Source organism: Mus musculus, chromosome 13, assembly GCF_000001635.26.
Source record: "Mus musculus strain C57BL/6J chromosome 13, GRCm38.p6 C57BL/6J".
NCBI classification, from domain to species: Eukaryota; Metazoa; Chordata; class Mammalia; order Rodentia; family Muridae; genus Mus; species Mus musculus.
The window spans coordinates 21,744,475-21,767,360 of record NC_000079.6 but is presented as its reverse complement, the minus strand read 5'-3'; the positions used below and the strand labels follow the sequence as shown (position 1 = coordinate 21,767,360).

The 22,886-nt window shown below is 41.0% G+C and overlaps 3 protein-coding genes across 3 annotated transcripts; 2 read left to right on the top strand and 1 right to left on the bottom strand.

Moving 5' to 3' along the window:
• Window positions 1–12,807: 12,807 nt before the first annotated feature.
• H2bc15 (H2B clustered histone 15) lies at window positions 12,808–13,285 on the bottom strand. Its single transcript, NM_178201.3, has one exon. The coding sequence runs from the start codon at window positions 13,236–13,238 to the stop codon at window positions 12,858–12,860; it is 381 nt and encodes a 126-aa protein (NP_835508.1). The 5' UTR covers window positions 13,239–13,285; the 3' UTR covers window positions 12,808–12,857.
• Window positions 13,286–13,448: 163 nt separating this feature from the next.
• On the top strand, window positions 13,449–13,984 carry H2ac15 (H2A clustered histone 15). Its single transcript, NM_178183.2, has one exon. The coding sequence runs from the start codon at window positions 13,534–13,536 to the stop codon at window positions 13,924–13,926; it is 393 nt and encodes a 130-aa protein (NP_835490.1). The 5' UTR covers window positions 13,449–13,533; the 3' UTR covers window positions 13,927–13,984.
• A 2,823-nt stretch (window positions 13,985–16,807) lies between these two features.
• H4c12 (H4 clustered histone 12) lies at window positions 16,808–17,216 on the top strand. Its single transcript, NM_178211.2, has one exon. The coding sequence runs from the start codon at window positions 16,856–16,858 to the stop codon at window positions 17,165–17,167; it is 312 nt and encodes a 103-aa protein (NP_835583.1). The 5' UTR covers window positions 16,808–16,855; the 3' UTR covers window positions 17,168–17,216.
• The last annotated feature ends 5,670 nt before the right edge of the window (window positions 17,217–22,886 follow it).

The following is a 22,886-nucleotide window of genomic DNA, read 5'->3' as shown; positions in this document are numbered from 1 at the left end:
ACCCTGGGAGACGTCCCAGGAGGAACAGGGGAGGATCAGGGACGCCTGGTGGACCCCTTTGAAGGCCAAGAGACCATTTGGGGTTGCGAGATCGTGGGTTAGAGTCCCACCTCGTGCCCAGTTGCGAGATCGTGGGTTCGAGTCCCACCTCGTGTTTTGTTGCGAGATCGTGGGTTTGAGTCCCACCTCGCACCTTGTTGCGAGACCGTGGGTTCGAGTCCCACCTCGCGTCTGGTCACGGGATCGTGGGTTCGAGTCCCACCTCGTGCAGAGGGTCTCAATCGGCCGGCCTTGGAGAGGCCATCTGATTCTTCTGGTTTCTTTTTTGTCTTAGTCTCGTGTCCGCTCTTGTTGTGACTACTGTTTTTCTAAAAATGGGACAATCTGTGTTCACTCCCCTTTCTCTGACTCTGGAGCATTGGAAGGAGGTGCGGGTCAGAGCCCACAACCAGTCGGTGGAGGTCAGAAAGGGTCAGTGGCAGACCTTTTGCGCCTCCGAGTGGCCAACGTTTGGAGTAGGCTGGCCACCTAAGGGTGCTTTTGACTTGTCACTAATCGCCGCCGTCAGGCAAATTGTTTTTCAGGAGGAAGGGAGTCGATGTGGAATCTGCCCCCGTCAGGAAATAGCGTTTGGCTTGGCTGGTTGTACAAGTCCAGGCGTGGACGAGTGTGCTTAGAGATACTGGTGTCTTCTTTTTCTCTGTTGCTATCTTGTTTTTGTTTGTGGTTTTTGTCATGAGACACAGACACTGTACGTCAGAGGTAAAGTGAGATCCCTCCCTGTCTGTATGTCTGTGTGTCTGTGTGTCTTGTTCACTTGTGTGTCCTCCATTGGACCACCTTCTGATTCTGTTTTGTTTTTGATTTGTCTGGTTTCAGGTCTGGTTTTGGTCCCAAGGAGTTAACTGATTATCTTGGTTTGGTTTTAGGCCGGTCTCAGGTTCTGGGGCCTTCCCATGGAGACAGGTCCATTTGGGTTGGTCATAGTGACAGTAAGCTTCTCTGGAAATCGCATGTAAGATGCCCTGTATTGGTCTTGCTTGTGTTTGTCATTTCTGTGGTACTGTGATTCTATAGTGGTTGCCTGAAAAACGGTTTCTGTGTGTGTCTTTTTTGTCTCTTTGTGTTCGGACTTGGACTGATGACTGACGACTGTTTTTAAGTTATGCCTTCTGAAATAAGCCTAAAAATCCTGTCAGATCCCTATGCTGACCACTTCCTTTCAGATCAACAGCTGCCCTGCCTCCCACTCCAACTCCAGAGAGCAGCCAGCGGGTCACAGTGGTCCCGCCCATGGACCTGGAGCCTAGGGAAAAATGAGCTCGGAAATCCGGAGCAAATGAGGAGTGGTCCCTGAGAAGTCAGTGGCCCTGGATGTTGTGGCTGCTGAAGAAAAAAAGAAGAGGAGGCTGTTCGAGTAGCCGGCCAAGAGCGCCGCAGGTTCCCAGGCAGCTTCTCATTCCCCTGTCCCTCCCATCCCGTCTCTTGTTAACAGAAAAACTGCTTTCACTTTAAGATAAGTGCCGGTTGCAGCCAGCTGTGAGAGCTGCACTCCCGTCTCTGCTCTAAAGTTCCCTCTTCTCAGAAGGTGGCACCACCCTGAGTTGCTGGCAGTGAGTCTGTTCCAAGTTCCAGTGAGGGAGGCATCCACCCACTTGGGGCTTCTGTCCAAGGTAAGGAGCACCTGTGAGTCTAACTGCCAGGCTCTGATGGGGGTCTCGTCTCTGTGGGACTAGAAAGTCCCAACAATCTGACCAAGGTAATAAGAGTCAGACAAGAAAAAGAGTTAAAGAAACATGAGGCTGACAAAGACAGAGACCAGAGTCAGAATCAGAGCTGTGCTGTGAGACAAAAAAATAAGAAAAATGAAATGTTGGCCACAAAAGTCAGGAAAACTAGAAAACTTAGATAGTACCTGGCAACAAAAAAAAGCTTTTGGCTAAAGATCAACGTGTATACTGTAAAGAAAATGAGCACTGGGTGAGAGACTGCCCCAACAAAAAGAAGAGGAGCCCCCCTCATGACCAAACCCTTCACCTGTTTGTGGCTAAAAGTAAAGAGATAACAAAAGGGGTGCTAACACAGAAGCTGAGTCCTTAAAAGAGTCCGGTGGCCTACCTGTTAAAGCAGCTAAAAAAGAGACTGTGTTTCATACTCCTCCACCGACCAGTGCAAAACAAGCTAAAAAGTTCCTGGGCACTGCGGGCTTTTGCAGATTGTGGATTCCAGTTTTGCTGAGTTAAAGAGATAAACAGCCCTTCGTATAAAGAAAAAAAAAAAGGAACAATCTTAGATGGCCTTAGATGCTCTTGAGACTGCCCTAATGTTATCCCCAGCTATGGGACTCCTAGATGTGACTGAGAACAAAGGTATTGCCAAAGAAGTTCTTACTCAGAGATTGGGACCCTGAAAAAGACCTGTGGCATACTTGTAAGAAATTAGACCTGGTGGCTGTAAGATGGCCTGCTTGTCTGCACATAGTGGCTTCTGGTCAAGGACGCAGATAAATTGACTCTGAGACAAAACTTGGCACATGTCCTAGAAAGTGTGGTTCAGCCCCCATGACCGATGGCTGACTAACGCTCTTAAAAGCATTATCCAACTGTTCCCCTGACCGATGGACACATTGTCAGAGCTTTGACTGAACGAGTGACCTTCGCTCCCCCTGCTATCCTCGATCTCACTACTGCCTGAGACTTCACCTACTCATCATTGTGCTGACATTCTGGCAGAAGGAACTCATACTCGAAATGATCTGAAGGATCAGATCAGCCTTGGCCTGAGAGTTTGAGCTGGTACACGGATGGCAGTAGCCTCGAGGTTAAGGGTAAGCGGAAGGCGGGGACAGCAGTGCAGTGGTGGACAGAAAGCAAGTGATCTAGGCCAGCAGCCTCCCTAAAGGGACTTCAGCCCAGAAAGCTAAACTTGTGGCTTTAATACAAGCTCTATATATACAGACAAAGAGAGCTGTTGACATCTGCAGAGAAAGACCTAAGATGCTGTGGCTAAAAGAAATCAGATGGCAAATCTAACCGCCCAGGCATCCTAAAGAGCAATGATCCTGACAGTCTGAAGACTATCAAGTTATAGACAAATTAAGACTGGTAAAAGAAACCCTGTATAAAATAGTAAAAACTGAAGAAAGAAAACTAGTCCTCTCATGAGAAGACATCTACTGAAAAATAGACTTTACTGAAAAAATATGTGTATGAATACCTTCTGGTTTTTGTGAACGTTCTCAAGATAGATAAAAGCTTTTCCTTATAAAACTGAGACTACTCAGATAGTCATCAAGAAGATTATTAAAAATTTTCCAAGGTTCGGAGTGCCAAAAGCAATAGTGTCAGATAATGGTCCTGCCTTTGTTGCCCAGGTAAGTCAGGGTGTGGCCAAGTATTTAGAGGTCAAATGAAAATTCCATTGTGTGTACAGACCTCAGAGCTCAGGAAAGATAAAAAAGAATAAATAAAACTCTAAACAGACCTTGACAAAATTAATCCTAGAGACTGGCACAGACTTACTTGGTGCCCCTTCCCCTTGCCCTATTTAAAACTGAGAATACTCCCTCTTGATTCAGTTTTGTTTTACTCTTTTTGAGATCCTTTATGGGGCTCCTGTGCCCATCACTGTCTTAAATGATGTGTTTATAATAATGATCTATATGTTAAGTTAAAAGGCTTGCAGGTGGTGCAGAAAGAAGTCTGGTCACAACTGGCTACAGTGAACGAGCTGGGTACCCCAAGGACATCTTACCAGTTCCAGCCAGAGATCTGATCTGCGTACACCTGCGTCATGCTGAGACCCTCAAGCCTCACTAAAAGGGTCCCTGCCTAGTTCTGTTTACTAATCTGCCTTATTCTGTTTCTGTTCCCATGTTAAAGATAGAGTAAATGCAGTATTCTCCACATAGAGATATAGACTTCTGAAATTCTAAGATTAGAATTACTTACAAGAAGAAGTGGGGAATGAAGAATAGAAAATTACTGGCCTCTTGTGAAAACATGAATTTTTTACCTCGGAGCCCACCCCCTCCCATCTAGAGATTGTTCCCAGAACACTCCTAAACTTTTCACCCCAAAACTCCTCACCCTAAAGTTCAAACCCTCCCAACTAAAAACTGTTCCAAGAACATTTTTGAGATAAAGGCCTCCTAGAACAACCTCAAAATGAACCAGGTACTCCTTAGTTACGTAGGTTCCTTGATAGGACATGACTCCTTAGTTACGTAGATTCCTTTGGCAGAACTCCCTAGTGATGTAAACTTGTACTTTCCCTGCCCAGTTCTCCCCCTTTGAGTTTTACTATATAAGCCTGTAAAAAATTTTTGCTGACCGTCGAGACTCCTCTACCCTGTGCAAAGGTGTATGAGTTTCGACCCCAGAGCTCTGTGTGCTTTCATGTTGCTGCTTTATTTCGACCCCAGAGCTCTGGTCTGTGTGCTTTCATGTCGCTGCTTTATTAAATCTTGCCTTCTACATTTTATGTATGGTCTCAGTGTCTTCTTGGGTACGCGGCTGTCCCGGGACTTGAGTGTCTGAGTGAGGGTCTCCCCTCGAGGGTCTTTCAGTGTATTTTGGGTATGGATAATATTGTTTTATGCTGCTCTACTTTATTAAAAAGGTGTCTCTGGAGTTGGGTTGTGGCCCACTCTCTCCAGATTTAAGCTTGCTTGTTTAAAAAGCTTCCTCAAATCTTTGTCCTGGGTCAAAAGGCCACGACAAAACAAAACATCAGAACAGCCCAAGAAAACCCACTATGTGCTTTAGCATTTGGGAGTCAGAGGCAGATGGATCTCTGAGTTCCAGGCTAGCCTAATCTCCAGACTGAGTTCCAGGACAGCTACACAGGGAAACCTTGTTTCTTTTTCTTTTCTTTTTTTTTTTTTTTTTTTTTTTTTTTGACAGTGTTTCTCTTTATAGCCCTGGCTGTCTTCGAACTCACTTTGTAGACCAGGGTGGCCTTGAACTCAGAAATCTGCCTGCCTCTGCCTCCCGAATGCTGGGATTAAAGGCATGCGCCACCACGCCCGGCAGAAATCCTGTTTCAAAAACCAAAACCAAACCACACCAAACCAAATGGTAGATAATTCTCAAACCCCATTTGTCTCCATTTTGAGGACCAGGACTGATTTCAAAGCGGTAGTAAGGCACCAGCTTCAGGAACAAACCATAAAATCTAGAACAAGGTCATAAAACCCTCTCCCAAAGAACAGCCTGGGGACAAGCACAGAACTGAGTGGGGGTGAGGTGGTGGGGGTGCGTGGAGAATATCTTATCTTAGGATAGGACTTCTGAGCTGGGTAGCCCTATTTTTTTTTTTTTAAGCTTGGTTGAATGTTCATGACATAGGAAAGTAGACCACAGATCACCTGTGACCCCTAGCACCCATCAATGAAATTTTAGATTACCTCATCCTTCTAGAGAGTTCCCCAGTTCCCTATAAGAAGGCCTTTGTGGCTTGGTCTGGGGTCTCCATTTAAAGAATGGTTGTGTAAGAGTCCATGGTTCACTGAAGAATGATACCCCTTGCTTAAATAGTATGTAAACACAACGAGTGTTTTTGTGTTTTATTCTGCAGAAGTCCAGTTTTCCTGGGTTCAAGGAGTATTCATTCAAAGAAAGTCACCCTGACCCACCCTGACCATTGCTGGAACCCGCTACGCAAAGGTGCTATTGTTAGGGGCTCTTAGAAACTGTCTTGAGAAATAACCCTCACAATTATCAGGTATTCCTCGTGACTCTTGTAACTTTGCACTTCCTTGTGACTCTTAACTGGTATTTTTGGTATTTTCCAACAACGCCCTTCCCACCTCCTTGAGTTGTGGTTTCTTCCTTTAAATACCCCCTTATCCAGCTACTCGGGGCGCCAAGGTCCTCTACCCCTGCGTGGTGTGTGACCATGGGCCCGAGAGCGCTCTTGAATAAAAATCCTCTTGCAGTTTGCAGCAAGACCGTTTCTTGTTGGTGATTTTGGGGTGTCACCTCTCCTGAGTCAGAACGTGGGGGAGTCCTCACGTTGTGGGTCTTTCAGTGGCACACGCCTTTAATCCCAGCACTTGGGAGGCCGAGACAAGTGGATTTCTGAGTTCGAGGCCAGTCTGATCTGCAAAGTGAGTTCTAGGACAGCCAGGGCTATACAAAGAAACCCTGTCTTGAAAAAAATCAAAAGACCCCAAACCAAAACAAAACAAAAAAGTCTGTAAAATTAATAACAAAGAGTTAACTTATTAAGCCGATTAAACCTTCTGATTTTTATTGCATCTCTTCTTTAGACTATGAGGGTAACAAAAGGATCTTTTGAAAATTGGCAGATAGCTTTAAGTAATTATATAAAATGTTAATAATTTGACAAGGACCAACCTTGGCTTGGAGAGGGGTTCTGAGAGACGGTGTTTGGGAGCAGCGAAACAAGAGACTCCAAGTCAAGTCACTGGTCCAAGCTAGCGACCTATGTTCTGCTGGAGACAGCTTTCCAGCCTGATTCCTCTCTGTTCTATTTTCTTTCTCTCTGATCAGCTTTCTCTCTGGAGACCTCCAGTCAGTCCTTTCTTTTTATTCTACTGGACACAGTTGAACAAGTGCTTTTCTCTCTTGCTATTCTAAAAACTTTCTTTGGATAGTTCATCTCCTGCAGGTCACAAGTCCAGTATTTCAATGCAGTCATTTACTCCAGGTTTCCTTTTGATTATCCTAAGAATTGACCTCCCACAACCCCAGCCTCTTAGGAGACAGCAAACACACATTTTCTTGTAATATTGCCAAAGAATTCAGGGATCTGTAATCCTCTGTTAAACGCTGATGCTAAACTAGATGGGTGGGACCTCTTCCTGAAATTACCATTTCTACCACACCTGGGCATAACCTTGTTGTGTCCTAGGCTGACCTTGAATTTAGGAATCTGTCTGCCTTTGTATCTTCCTGATAAGCTGGCTCATAGAGTAAGTGGCCTTTGTTCCTTTAGATCTGTGAAGCTCCTCATACAATCCACATTGCATGCTTATATTTTTGTATAGTTGAGAAATTATGTTTTTGAATTCATGTTTTAAGAGTTCTTTTCCACAGCCTTCAGGGCTGTCCTGAAGGTCCCAGTGTTTACCATTTTGCTAAGTAAGTTGTGACATTAGCCACAACTTTGCCTACTGGACTCATTAATGTTAACAGAGAGGTCTTTGCTTGGAGGAATGTGGAAATATGTGTATAATAATGTACAATTATTGTACGAACGAGTTTTAAGTCCAAGACAGCCAGCCATCTACACTTGACCAAGCCAGCTCAGTCAGTCAACAGGTTCTCCAGCGCTGTGAGTGTGGATTAAAAAGAAAAAAGACAACATTGTAGAAGCATGACTCCAGTCAATTCTGAGACTGAAGGCAAATTTAATTTTCCCAATCTGCTTTTTAATACCATTTTAATTACATGCAAGTATTTAGGGTGAGCAATACAATAAGGAACTAACAAGGACAATAGCTAAGGAACAAGTTAGACAGTAAACACAAAGCCCACGATCACTCTGTTGATAGCTGTTATAAAGATGTTCCAGATATCTGAGCCTACTTTTTTGTTCTACCCTAAAAACAGATTCTTACTTCCTTGTGCTTGTCAGGTTCCTATCAGAGCTTATTTCCTTATTGTGGCCAGATTCTTGCTGGAAGCCGATTTCCTTGTCTTTGGCCAATGTCAGACTCCTGCCAAGTGGCAGCCCAAAAGGCTTTCCACAGACACTCTTGGAGGACCATGCCTGCTGATCCTGTCCTGGGGCAGGAACTGTGTCATTCTGTCCCCACCAAGACCATGCCAGATCCAGGAATAATCAATATTCAAACACAAGTGTATTTAGCTTTTAAAATTAACATATGTTATTTTTGGTCCTATCTTTAAGCACGAACCTTTTGATTGAGCACTGTATATACTTTAAATACTGTATATACTGATGCTAATAATTTAGAATTATGGGATATTCTTTGTTTTGTTTTGTTTTTCGAGACAGGGTTTCTCTGTGTAGCCCTGGCTATCCTGGAACTCACTCTGTAGACCAGGCTGGCCTCAAACTCAGAAATCCACCTGCCTCTGTCTCCCAAGTGCTGGGATTAAAGGCGTGTGACAACACTGCCCAGCTGTATATTCTTATAAAAAAGATATTTCTAAAGTATAACAAAGCCCATACTTATTTGTGCAATAGGCCAAGTTTCCTGCTATTATTATAGTCTTGTCAGATTGTTTCCCTATCCTTAAACATTATTACAGCCTCACAGTATGCAGCATACATTGTCCAACATGTTGCACTCCTTTTCTTTACCATGATGAAATAGAAACATTTATTTTCACAGTTATAACAACTAGTAATGTGTCACACTAACCCATAGTTTATTATGCATATCAGAGCATACAACAATCTCCTTGGCTCTTTGGTCAATGCTAATCAATTCTCAGATTATTTAATCAATATATATCAATTATATTCTTGTACTTTTCTTCTTGAAGCCACTAAGTTTCAAGAACCTGCACATGCTAACTGGGGAGCTTTACAAAGAAATTTTCCTGAAACTCAAGGAATGGTAAAAGTATTAACTTTAAATTGGGAAACTTGTCAAACATTCCATAGGCCTTGATTGCCTTCTGGTAAAAGTCCCAGAGGTAATATAGCAAATGAGATATAGCAACTGGACGTAATCTACATTAAATTTTTTGAAGTTGCAGTATTTACATAATTCTATAGATACATTTTCCGCATTTCAATGGACCACTGCGCTAAGTAATGAACAGGCTTTATCAGTTATATTACACTTAAAAGAAGCTGTTAATGTTGTGAGTATTCCTTAACAAAATAAAATGGTGAATGTGAATGTTACGAGTTTATATTTCACAGAACCTTAAAGAATTTTTACAACATTGGAATATTAAGCATATTATGAGTATTCCTTAGGATTCTCAAGAACAGGCCAGCATTGAAACACCTACAGAATATTAAAGGAGATGTTAAACAGAAGACAAAGGATGGCCCTGAATGCTAGAAACATCATATTAGATTCAGTATTTATTTTAAAACTTTTGAATTGTAAAAATGATGACCTTATGCTCACTAAACTTGGCTGTCACTGGAGAAAGTGTTGAGGGGAATATATTACAACCTCCTTGGTATAATGAGGAAGACTCTTAGAATGGAAAAAAAAATAATTGTTATAAAAATGGGGAAGGGTATGTGTATGTTTCTACAGATTCAGGTGATCATTGTTTTCCAGAAAAGCAGATGACACTGAGAAATCCACATGTGACCGGTTTGTCCCTGACTTGCCTTCTCAACACATGGCTAATCCCATTACCTTCCATTGTGGATAGTATGTTCCCTACCTGGGGGCAGTTGAAAAAATTAGCCAGTGCAGGAGAAAAGATGGTTTATAATCTTGAATGAAATAAAGCTCCCCTCTCCGTGCTGGGCAAGGCCTCCAGGAAGGCCACCCAAGCTAACGCCTCTTTTGGATTCTAGGACCCTGACAGGAGAGGTTCCTTATTTCCCAAGTGAAGAGGATTTACATTTGAATTCATCATATGAAATAGGGCTGGAAATAGTTTATATTTGTACTGGACATGAGGTTCCTTGTTTGAAAAATATATCTAAACTGGGCAGTGGTGGCGCACACCTTTGATCCCAGCACTTTGGAGGCAGACAAATTTCTGAGTTCAAGGCCAGACAAGGTCTACAGAGTGAGTTCCAGGACAGCCAGGGCTATACAGAGAAACACTGTCTCAAAAAAGAAAAGAAAAGAAAAAAAAAAAAAAGAAAAAGAAAAAGATATCTAGAAAATGTTACTTATTATTTGAAAAGGAACAAAACCTGAAAGGAAGAAGCTGTTCATTTTAGTTGCTGAAGGGTTTAAAGGAACCATTACTACCTTTTATTCCACCTGTTTCTTCTTGCCACACTCCTGTTGTCTGTCTCAGAGTTACCGGAATGGATACATTGGTAACAAAGTAGAGGACTAGAGGTGCAAGTTCTTATGGCAGTATCATAGACTGTAGCCCTGTAGGTTTTGCTAACACCAAACAGGAAGGCAAAGAATTAAGATAGCTCTATAATAATAACAGCAACACCATCCATCCATAGTAATGGGTTTGAGGGGTTAACATGACATGTGGGTGGGATGTCCTCTCCCTCTGCTCATATGGAGGGAGGAGCTACTCAAGAATATCTTTAGAAATTATTATTGGCATTGTACAACTTTTGGGCCTAGAAATAAATATGTGGAAGAATACTATTAACCATGAGACTATGTTTTCTTTTTTTAAAAGAATATATCTTACCATGGCATGTGTTTCTCTTCCTTGTTTGTTCATGACTCGAGATCTACATGAAATCAGTTTGAAAAATATGTCTTGTTTCAGTTGTTCTTTATAAACTTGTTTAAATGCTAGAACTACTTTTAATTTGAGCTCCCAGAGAATTTATGTACTTTGAGCTTCGGTTGGTGCTTGGATGCATGTACAGATGGATCTCCTTTCATGCCTGCGCTTTATCATATATTGGATCAAATGAAGAAAAGGGCTGATGATTGTCATCGTGTCAGGAATAACTGCCATCACCACCACTGCTGCCCCTGCTGTCATAGCCCTACATCAAAGCATTCAAAAAGTACACTATATTCTAAGACTTCATTCTGACTCAGAAAACTTCTGAAACATGCAAAGACATAGAGATAGTATATGTACAATGAAATCACTGACTTAGAGTTAGCTGTGATAATGTTAGGTGACCAAATTTTTAGTTTACAAAGGCAATTGTCATTAAGATGTGATTGGACTGTGGCTCAAATCTGTTTCTCCTGTCCATTGGAATGAGACCGTATTCCCTTGAGATAAGGTTAGAAAACGTTTAACATTTTATAGTCTGAAATAGGAAATATTAAATTATAGTATCATATTACATATTTGTACAACCATTGTATGAACTATCTGGTGATAAATCATTGGTAGGTATAAATACCCACCTAATAAATTATTGGTGCCTTGGGTCAATTAAACCCATTTCATCAATTTAAGATTGTAAGCTCTTCCTATCCTGGGGTGTTTGTACCGATTATTTGCTTCTTAGTCTGACAAAACAAAACAAAACAAAACAAACCTCTCTTACCATCAAAACAGTAATTCAATATTGATCATCCATATTCAATATTATATTACAAAATATGGTTAAACAGAAAAGGGGAAATGAAAATTTGGTGAAAGATGTCAGGCCAAGACAATACACTTGCTAGCCATCCCTTGAAAACAAGAGGATGTTTGCATAATTATGGCAGCCTACTGCCTTCACACTCCAGTAAGTATTTCCTTGACAAAAAAAAAGTATTCTTTGTATAGTACGAAAAAAAAATCCAAACATTATAGTTTGGTGCATTATACACTGTTTAGTTTGTAACCAGAGCTGTAACAGTTTATGGTTAAGAATAAAGCCTTTGTACTCTGCTTCCCACATAAGATGAGTCCTTTCCTCTTCTTAGCCCTGATCTTTCACACATAATTTTAGCCCAAATCTAAACCCATGAGCCTTGTTATTGGCCTCTATCCCTCTTCATAGTAAAAGAAAATACAAATACTTAGAGAAACAAGGTTTTCATAAATTTTTCTTTATGAAAAATGTAATGAAGTTTAGAATTTTTACACAGGTTCTTTCCCTCTCTATTGTATCTATACTATCATATATATAGTATGTGACAACCAAGATGACATAGGAAACACACACCGAAATGTAAAGCAAATTATGTCAAACATGCAAGAGCAAATTTCTGTTCCCAAAAAGTTTTCAGAGGCTCTGTGCTTCCCAGACATCTGAGCCGACCTTTATCGCTCAAATAGTCTCTGTGTAATATTTTTTATTTTCACTTATCAATATTATTAGTTGGTAATCACACACTTTTATATGAACTTCAAAACTAATTTGGTTTTGATTTTATGAAGTGCTATTGTATGTGAACCTCCTAAAACATGCCTGAAATTTATTTCAGCTGTTTTCTTCTGTATATGACATGTATTGTTAATTTATCTCGATTAATTCATTTAAAAAAATGAAGAAACATGTATCTATTTCTACTAGTTTGTCTGAAAGAATGCCATGTCCCCTAAACAAACAAACAAAAAATTCAAAACTGTTGCTTATGAGCTGGGAGTCACTAGAATACACTAATCATATAAAAATGTACCACCAAAAGAACTGGAGCGATTTCGTGTAGATTCCAGAAAGATTTAAAAATGTTTCAACTAATCTATTGCAATATTTAAACTGAAAATCCCATTAAGGTGAGAATAAGGAAACAGCAGGCAAAGGCCTGACTTTTCCTTTTAAATTTGTTCCAAGCATCAGAAACAGTGGATAAGGGAAGCACCCCAAGAATGGTGGAGAAACAAACGCCACTATCTCTGGCGCTTAAATTTGAAATTGCCCGCGCAGCACAGTAATTGGCTAATGAAGCCACTAACTGATAAGGACAAGATGAGTGTATGTTTTACTTCTGTTAAATTAATGCAAAGAGGAGGGAAAAAAGAAAGACGGCTTACAACACTGTATTCAAGAGGGTAGGAATAGGTGCTATATGTATAGGTTAAGACCAGTTAAGTTTATAGTGTGGAAGGGAACTTTCTAGTCATGAACCTCTGGAATTGACACCTTCCATAAGTCTTTAGATTTCTAAGCAATTATCTCACAAAGTGCACATCCTTCCAATAAAGTGAGTGGCTCTAAAAAGAGCCTTTGTTTCAGGAGTGAGTTAGAGGAACCCCAAAGTGAATACAGGGCAACAGCCTTTTTTAGTTGAAAGTGTGGGTGGCTCTGAAAAGAGCCTTTGGGTTAGGAGTGTGAGTTAAAGGAACTCACTTGGAGCTGGTGTACTTGGTGACAGCCTTGGTGCCCTCCGACACGGCGTGCTTGGCCAGCTCCCCGGGCAGCAGCAGGCGCACGGCCGTCTGGATCTCCCGGGATGTGATGGTCGAGCGCTTGTTGTAATGCGCCAGGCGGGACGCCTCGCTCGCGATGCGCTCGAAGATGTCGTTCACGAACGAGTTCATGATGCCCATGGCCTTGGAGGAGATGCCGGTGTCGGGGTGCACTTGCTTCAGCACCTTGTACACGTACACCGAGTAGCTCTCCTTGCGGCTGCGCTTGCGCTTCTTGCCGTCCTTCTTCTGGGCCTTGGTGACGGCCTTCTTGGACCCCTTCTTCGGGGCGGGAGCGGACTTAGCGGGTTCAGGCATGGTAGGAACTGACCAAAAGCCTAAAGATACAGAAAGAAAAGAAATGTAAAGTGTGTCTGCACAGGCTGCCTTTTAAACAAACTTGTGGCTATAGCTATCGCGAATTAGCAGTCGTCATCCACCAAATACCCAATCATAGCAAGGGCTTTTCAATGCAACTCTGTTATTGGTCTAGGTGCAATGCTTCTATGTAACCAATGAAATTCCTACTTTTTCATGCCCTGCATTGACTATAAATACTGTCAGCTTTGCCTTCAAACCACTTACTGAGCAGGCTTATATTCTAGGTTCTACCATGTCAGGAAGAGGCAAGCAGGGTGGCAAGGCTCGCGCCAAGGCCAAGACCCGCTCCTCCCGGGCCGGCCTGCAGTTCCCCGTGGGCCGCGTGCACCGGCTGCTCCGCAAAGGCAACTACTCGGAGCGCGTGGGCGCCGGCGCCCCGGTGTACCTGGCAGCCGTGCTAGAGTACCTGACGGCCGAGATCCTGGAGCTGGCGGGCAACGCGGCCCGCGACAACAAGAAGACGCGCATTATCCCGCGCCACCTGCAGCTGGCCATCCGCAACGACGAGGAGCTCAACAAGCTGCTGGGCCGCGTGACCATCGCGCAGGGCGGCGTCCTGCCCAACATCCAGGCCGTGCTGCTGCCCAAGAAGACCGAGACCCACCACAAGGCCAAGGGGAAGTGAGGCCCTTGATAGAAAGCAACCCTTTCCAACCACCAAAGGCTCTTTTCAGAGCCACCTACAAAAACACTTGGAGGAGTTGTGCTACTTTGGATCATTATTGGGCTAATGAGTGCAACACTGAGATAATGTGAACCTAACCCTAGTTTTATTAATGCCTTTAGAATTGTTGCATCCAACCTATTTATACAAGCCAGTGTGAAATTTAATTTACTGACCTATAAATACTAGTAGCTATTACTACGTTTTAATGTTTCAGGCCACGAAGTTTGCTTGTATCTTCCTGTAGTGCATTCTAGGAGGAAGAGCAAGTTACAGCTTAGGGACTACTTAGTTCCCTCAGCATTTACAGGATGACGTCTGTCGTTTTTATAAAATTTGGGAATCTGTTCAGCTTTATACCCCCTTTCAACCTTTTCTGTTACATTGCAGAAGATTTTTTTTTTTTGTAAACACCTTATAACTTACATGCAAGATAAAGGTTACCGTGGTTGCACAAACTTTTAAGGAGGCTGAGGTTAAAGAAAATGTTAAAAACAAACAAACAAAAAAACCCTCTGCTGCCAACAGACTTGCCGAAGAAATGCCGAAGATATACAATTCAGTATATTTCTATTTATTCTGAGTCAGTAGAAGAAATTAGCAGAAAAGGAACTCTAGAAAGGAAGGTTGAAGATTGATGTAGTAAATCTATTACTAGAGTTATGTTATCTGAAAACAATTTGGAGTATATATGGACAGCAGTTACCATGAAAAAGTCATTTAGGGGGCTGGAGGAGTGGCCAAGTGGTCAAGGATGATTGCTGATCCTGTAAGAGTTCTCTAGTTTAATTCCTAGCTAACATCAGGTTTAGGGTTGCGGCAGAGAGAAGCTAGAATTGCAGGTCTCAGTCTCCCTGTCATCTCACAGGTCGAGTACCCACTGCCTGTTATATCCTGTGCCAAACTCCACTTACACACACGGACTGAACCAAACACACATCATTCTTGGACATGTGGAGCTTGATGGAAGCCAGGATCCACCAACAATCAAAAACCTTATACATCCTGTTGGACCTCCCAGCCTGCTTGGTGTCCTATAGTCAAATCTTCAAGTTCCACAGTATTCAAATGACAAATTTGAAACAGAGGAATAAGAAACCCTTCCTTTGTCACTTTTTATTGTTAATTGTCTTTTTCTCATGAGACTTCCTCATAGAAAGCAGAGACATGGGAGCACCTCCAGAACACCTGGAGAAAAGTCCCAGCATACGGGTTCAAGCCAAACTCATCATTTTATCTGGGTTCCTAAAATAGCCATTGGCTTTCTTTCAGGATTCACAGGCACTGAAGCCAGTCTTCAGTGTAGTCCTTGTTTTCTCTACTGAGCGGAGATGACAGGCTCTTAACTGTGCCTCTTCACAGCTCTCTGGTACAGCCCTAATACTCTTCATGGTTTATCCTTTCCCACCTTTCTGACTTTGACTTGCGTCATCATCCCTGCATAGTTGAAACACACACACACACACACACACACACACACACACACACACACACACACACACACAGAGACAGATAGAAAAACAAAACCAAAAAATCCACTCACCTCTCACCTGAAAGGGAATAAGAAACAGTGTATACTAGAGGTTTCTCCAAATTTCATGTTCCAACATGGAAGGAGTCTTATGAAGTTATAAAACAAAGTAAAGATAGGTTTAAACATATTGGAGAGATGTGCAGCAATGTGGGAGAAACTTTTCTACAGATCCCAGATACTATCTGATGACTTTCTTGCCTTTTGGATTGGTGGAAACTACTGATCTGCTATGTTGAGGTTACAAATGAGGTTTTTATCTATTAGTCACAAACTGTTAGACATAGAGGACCACATTCAGAGCATAAAGTGTGACCAAGAAGACAACCAGCATTAGAACCTGTGACACTCCAATTTCACTGTTTTCATACCTCTCATATATGTAGTTCCTGTCAATCAACCAGTTTTTGTAAATATAGTTTTTCCATCAATTTTCTTGACAGATCCTAATTTAGTAGATGTGGGGGAAAAGTTTCAGGAGATTAAAAAAAAGTGTTTTTCATTATACTTGTACTGTACAGAGAGTATTAGTACAGAGCATAGTAGTCACAGATGAACCCCTGTCTTCAAATATTTTGTTCAGACTTCACAAACCCACTTGGATATTTTCTTGAAAATATTAGTGAAAGTCAATTAAATAAAAAAAATCTTTGAGAAATGAGGTTGGCAATAAGAGCGATGAAATGTCAATATAGATAAGCTTAAATTTAATATGGTCACAATAGAAATATCAGAAGTGACCGTAAGTATAGTGATGAAAAATTCACTTAACGGTGAAAAATGACTTTAAACTTAAAATGATTCACCAAGCGATGCAGATGAGTAATACCGATTGGTGCTTTTATGAAAAGTTCTCAAGAGAATAATACAGGTATTATGAGGCTTTTTGTAAGTTTGAACTAAAAAAACCCAAAAAACCAAAAACAAAAAACATTTGAAATGTGGTTACAATAGAGAAGGAACACAAGGTAATTCAGAGCACGGTTTGCACGTTGGAAAGTGTGTACTGAGCACCAAAGCGCCTTAGCAGCCGCCTGCAGTGTCCTCTCTGGACGGGGTTACGGGTTGTTAAGGGGCCGCTTGGCTTTCTGTATTTTGTACAGTCAGTGTACTGATTGTGCGCTCGATTCTCCAAACTCTTAAAAGGGCGTGAGGAGCTAGTTCCCTCAGAAAGCTCGGACAGGGAAACAAAAGGCGCCCTTTTTCTTTTTGGTAAGTCTTCCCCTCCCCCACAGCTGCGGGCGCAACTTCCCGCCTCTTCCCTGCAGGTTCTCATTTCGGTCCGCCCGCCGCAGTATAAAAAGGCGGCGCTCAGGCTCCCTGTCAGCATCTCTGTTCTGAGCTGTCCTGAGTGCAGTCATGTCTGGCAGAGGTAAGGGCGGGAAAGGGCTCGGTAAAGGTGGCGCCAAGCGCCACCGCAAAGTGCTGCGCGATAACATCCAGGGCATCACCAAGCCCGCCATCCGCCGCCTGGCCCGGCGCGGGGGAGTGAAGCGCATCTCCGGCCTCATCTACGAGGAGACCCGCGGTGTGCTGAAGGTGTTCCTGGAGAACGTGATCCGCGACGCCGTCACCTACACGGAGCACGCCAAGCGCAAGACCGTCACCGCCATGGACGTGGTCTACGCGCTCAAGCGCCAGGGCCGCACCCTCTACGGATTCGGAGGCTAAGTCTTTGTCTTTTATTTCTGCTACAAAAGGCCCTTTTCAGGGCCACCCACTTAATTCTTTGAAGCGCTGTACTCATGTCAGAAGGGTTAGAAAGTCCTCATGACCAAGAATACAAGTAATGTCTCTGACATGGGTGACCTACTTTGTAATGGTCAGCTTTCACATTTTTGTGTAAAGTGAACTAATTGGTGTATCAGAGAGTTTTAACACGTCAATTAGTAAATGCCATTTTCCTGGCTTTGTGCTTAAGACATGATCTTTTCTGTGATCTCACTTATCGGTATAATTGACAGTATTACATCACACACACACACACACACACACACACCAGCTGGTTCTCTAGCTCTCTAGTACAGATATGCCATAGAGGGGGGGGGGGGGCTTTTGAGTTTTAGGAGTAGTGCTGGAGATTGAATTCATTCTGTAGATACAACATTACCAGCATCCCATAACCTTCTGTTTGCCATTGCTGGCCTCAAACCTGTGATCTTTCTGCCTCTGCCTCAGAAGTAGCCAGTATTGCTCCCAGATCATGCTTCAGAGCTGATTGTTTTTCCCTCCCAGCAACTCTGATTTCAGAGTCGCTGAGTGGTTTTGCCCAAACTATGACTTATTAGAACTTCCTGTGGGTTGCTGGTCTTTCAGGCAACATTGAAACCCCAATGTTTGACAATGTCTTTTCATTGTCCGCATTTGGTGAGTTCTAACACATCATTTGCCTGTAGAACTTTTAAGTCACAAACTATTTCTTTCCACACTCCTTTGGAGATCCCATCCACTGGGTCATTAAATAGTATCTGTTCCTTAATGACTTCTAATTTTATATTTGTAGCTTAAGTTTTCTTATTTAGCTTCTGAATGTTTAGTAGCCTAAGGCTAATAAATACAACACAGTGTCCTAACAGGACACTGCAACCAGTATCCTTTCTCTTTTACATGAAAATGAAAGCACAATTAAGCACCAACAAAACAGCTCAACCACTGAGGGATATCTTATTCTCCATAACAATATATAACCACCCAAATGCACCACAAAGCAAGCACTTCAATGGTGTACAGCAACTTGGATAAAATTTATATGCAAATATAGTTTATTAAATTTATTATGGCTGGAGTAGTGGCTCAAAGGTTAAGAGCAATTGATATTCTTTAGGATAAGAGTTCACTTCCTGGTACCCACTATGAGCAACTCATAACTCACTAACTCCAACTAAAGAATATCTGATTCCCTCATCTGACTTCTACATCATCGATGTCCACATCACTCTTTTTCTTAAATAAATAATACAAAATTTGAATCAATTTAAATGCAAATCCTACTGCAAAGAAAAAGAAGTGGAGCAAGATTTTATTTATTAATTTTTTGTTTTGTTTTTTGTTTTTGTTTTCTTTATCTTTTTGAGATACCCCCAGCTGGCCTTGAATTCCTGACTTAGTTTTCTGATTTAATCTTTGGAGTGCCAGAATTACAACATATAACATCTCTGGCTTATTTTTCTTACTGCTGCATCAGGCTTCTTCATTGGTTATGAAGACAAGTGTCCCAGTTTGGACAAAGTGGAAAGTAGCTGGACCAATGACTCCAGTAAGCAGAAAAATTGGCCTGGACTGTCGTGGCTCAACCTAAACTCCTTGAATACTCTGACGTTTTATTGGTAGTTTTGCAACTAAATGCGCCTAGTTCTAGAATGAATAGCACCATTAAATGGCTGGACTTAGGCATTTCATATACGAAATATATTTAGGATATCATGAATTTTAGCATTCAGGTATTTTATGTTTAAATAGTACATCACATATACCATCAGTCTCTTGGATCTTTATCCCTTTATGTGCATTAACACAACAGCACAGTTTGCTCCATATCTATATCAAACACACTTTAGGATCTTGTTTTACCTATCATGTCTGTAATTTCAAATATACCAGAAAGTTACATTTATAATGCAAGGATAACAAGACCATGAATTTCTCTAAGTATGGTTCACCTCTGGAAAAGATGCTTAATGATATGGTATAAAAAATCTAATGTTTACTTCTGCTGTATTTCAATGATAAAGTTATCAAAAGTTAAAGTTAAAGAACATAAAAGAACATACTTTTTTTAAAATATAAAAAAATAAAAAATTTTAAAATAACTTTATACTTGTGAAATGGAACTTAATAGAATATTTTGTAGAAAATCTGCTCACTCTTTTGTGTTGTTTTATGAACAGGGATGAAAATATGAATCCCATTTTCTACAAAGCTATTATACTTAAGTATTTGTGCTAATATTGTTAGATGTGTAATCGAATATTTTTGTAAAGTTTCAGAAGATAGTTTGCAAAAGCAACAGAGTGTGCCAGATAACAACACATCTGTGGATAGAAGAGCACAGTGGATTTGGCACATTCAGTCCAAAATAATTGTTGCTGTGTTATCTTGAATGAAAAACTGGGCTTTGGTTACGGCATAGAAAATCTAAAACCAGTCCAGGGGCTGTGTGGCAAGTGTCTTTCTTAGGCATTGCCTCCCTCAGGATGAACTCGAGTGTTTCGAGTATCAGACCCTCAGCCTGTTTGTTTCAGTCCCAGGTCTCTGGCATTGCAGATCTTTGTTGTGCATGACCTTCAGAGACAGACAGCTCATTGGAACTCTTCCAAAACCTGGGCCTACCCTCAGCATCTGTACCTCTCCTACCCTGTAACCTACCTACTGTCTGAAGTCTTTGGCCGCATCGTCATGCTGCTGCATTCAAGTTCTGATGCCTCTGGAAAAACTGGTTGTCAGTCTGAACTTTGTGTCATGGTTCTTTGACAAGTGTATGGAAAGGAAGAACTGTTTGTTTTTGACAAAATAGAATATGCCTTGCAAGAAATTACATCAATATGAGGAAGGGTAATGTTGTGTACTAGATATTACAGGATCAAAATTATGGATAGTGTTAAAATCAAAGAGGCTTCTAGTACATCCCCAGACGAGTTGGCTATGACTGCAGTCAAATAATCATAACATACATAAGGACAAAACCAGTCTGTTGGCATTTTTGTGTTTCACTTTTGTAATAAGGAATATAAAATGTTTTATCTTAAAACATATTTTGAAATAGTTGGTAAACCTTCATATTGATGAAATTCTATTTGTTAACAAGGGGTGTACAGTTTTCTCAATTTTCTATAAACAATGTATAATAGTAGTTTTCACAATTGTATATGACTATTCCCAAATTGTTTTCTATAAACTAAGGAAACAATATGTGGCCTGTGCTTAACTTGGTAAACTTCAAAAAGATCCATTATAACCAACACTTTAATGCTTTCTTTCTCAAAATGTATCCTTTAACTGGAAAAATATTAACAATAAAGAGTTTAGTCATGTATCCCTAAGTAACAGTGGGGGCCAGCCCTGGAGGATCTTCTTTCTTGTGTTTCTTCTTGAGGCAGTGGAGGGGGAAGAGTGTTGGCAGGGGTTGAATTTACTTTTACAAGATATTGGGTTAAGAACTGGTCTTATGAGATACTTAGGGTTGCTGTATAATAATAACAATATTTACTTATCTAAGTCTAAGTCACTTTGCTACTGTACCAGACCTGCCCGAGTCCCTTTGAGACCAGCAACTTCAGTCTCTGGGATGTAGCACCTTACTTTAAAACAGCAATGTATTAAGAAAAGGATTACTTGCTAGAGCCTGTTCCCTTTTGAACAGATGCCTCTTGCTTGTCAGGCTAGAGGGACGTTTGGAGGAATAATCTTCTGAACCAGGAGAAGAGAATCAGGCTCACAGAAGGAAAAACTTTTACATGAGCAAATATGTATAAACTCACATAAATTCATATACAGATTAACACATGCATATTTATATATTGCCATTTAAACCAGTTAGGCCCAGCTTGTACACATTCTCATACTTATATACTTATACACACACACACACACACACACACACACACACACACACACCACACACACACACAAACAGACACACACACACACACACACACACCACACCACACACACACACCACACACCACACCACACACACACACACATACACACACACACACACACACACACACACACACACACACACACACACGCATCCATACTTATATCCATTTGGAGCAAAAGACCAAGTGCCAGTGCAGAAAAGATTCACTCTTTCTGGATGGAAAATGAGCTTCAGTCTTTATTGCATAGAGAAAGAAAAAGCTTCTTCCCTTTTATTGCTAAATGAACTAAGCTCAGGTCTGTAAGAAGACAGCATTGTTCTCTTTAGTAAGTCTACGTCTGCCTTGTTGTTAAGAAAAGAAAGGGCTGGTCTCTCCCATGATAAGGAGAAGCCTGCCTTCTCCTGCTTTCTCTGCACTTTCTTCTCTTTTACTTTTTCCCTCTGAATTCCGCATATTGCTCTTTTAGTTTCTTCTGCTACCTGATAGTTCCTAAGGTTCTGTTCTGCATTCCCCTTCTAATCTTGCTCTCCCCTCCTGCTCTGAGGTCACAATAATGTGCTTACTCGCAATGCCTTTTCTCCCAATGCTGCGCCTTTACTTCTAAGTTCTTCTTGAGTTTAGTTCTGTCTAAAAGCTCTCGTGTCCTGACTAAAAAATTATCCTGTTCTGTTCTAGAAAATGCTGTTCAGATCTGTCTAAAAAGCATTCTGTCTAAAAAGTTCTTCTCCTCAGCTCAGTTTTGTCTCTTCCCTTTGTCTTCAGCATTTATATATCTTTCAGAATGCATGATCAGATGGTAAAAAGTTCATCACAAGTTTATGCATAAATTTCAATCATAAATTGAGAAAGAAGTTTGCAACAGAGAATGTTTACATGAATATCCATTAGGAGTAATTATCTGGCTAAACTGTCATCACTTGTCACAGCTCCACAGGTTCATCGAGAGTTAAAAAACATAACTAAGTTATTAGTGATGTTTTGTATAGATAAGCCCAGTCAATATTTTATCTTCTGTCCCAGCACCTATTATAAATCATTAGTTCCCCTTTTAAGACCTTTGGTTAATAGTTTTTTCAATCTTTTGGAATGTGCTCTGAGTAATATCTCAGAAGCAATTAACTGGTGACACATGGAAGACTGACAGATTGCAGTTTTGATTATCAGTTTCCACTATAAAAAGAGCTTAATAAATACTGACATAGCTTTAGGAATTCTTATAGCATCATCATTAAAATTTAAGAAGTTGGACTGGAGAGATGGCTCACAACCAAAAACATAAGAACTAAGAAGTCATCTATTTGTCTATACAGAATCGCTACATGATAGTCCATCTTCATAGTTCTACAGAGATCTGCTCAAAAGGGTGGACTAAAACCTAGTGAGATTGTTACATATATTTAATAATAACAGGAAAAGCATATTAGTAGCAGTAACCTTTAGTAAAATGAATTTCTAATGGGCCTTGTCTATCAGCAAATCAGTCATGGATTAATAATCCAAGGCAGACCATCTCAGGGAGATCACCTGGTAGTTATTAGCTTGTCCTATGTCAGTTCCTGATATCAAAACTATAGCTATCAAACGATATTTAAATTAAATTTTACATAGTAAACTTGGCTTTTTTATTTAGATATCCAAAATAAAAATTATTCAATAATTCAATGGAAAGTCATCACAACTGTATAATAAATCTTTATGGGATATTGAGGATATATTAAGAAAGAGATGGAAATAAACTCAAGGACAGAAAACATATAATTATTTCAATTGACTCTATAAAACCCTTT

Bases quoted from the DNA above. Each gene is read 5' to 3' on its own strand.
- H2bc15 (NM_178201.3), bottom strand. From the start codon at position 13,238: ATGCCTGAACCCGCTAAGTCCGCTCCCGCCCCGAAGAAGGGGTCCAAG.
- H2ac15 (NM_178183.2), top strand. From the start codon at position 13,534: ATGTCAGGAAGAGGCAAGCAGGGTGGCAAGGCTCGCGCCAAGGCCAAG.
- H4c12 (NM_178211.2), top strand. From the start codon at position 16,856: ATGTCTGGCAGAGGTAAGGGCGGGAAAGGGCTCGGTAAAGGTGGCGCC.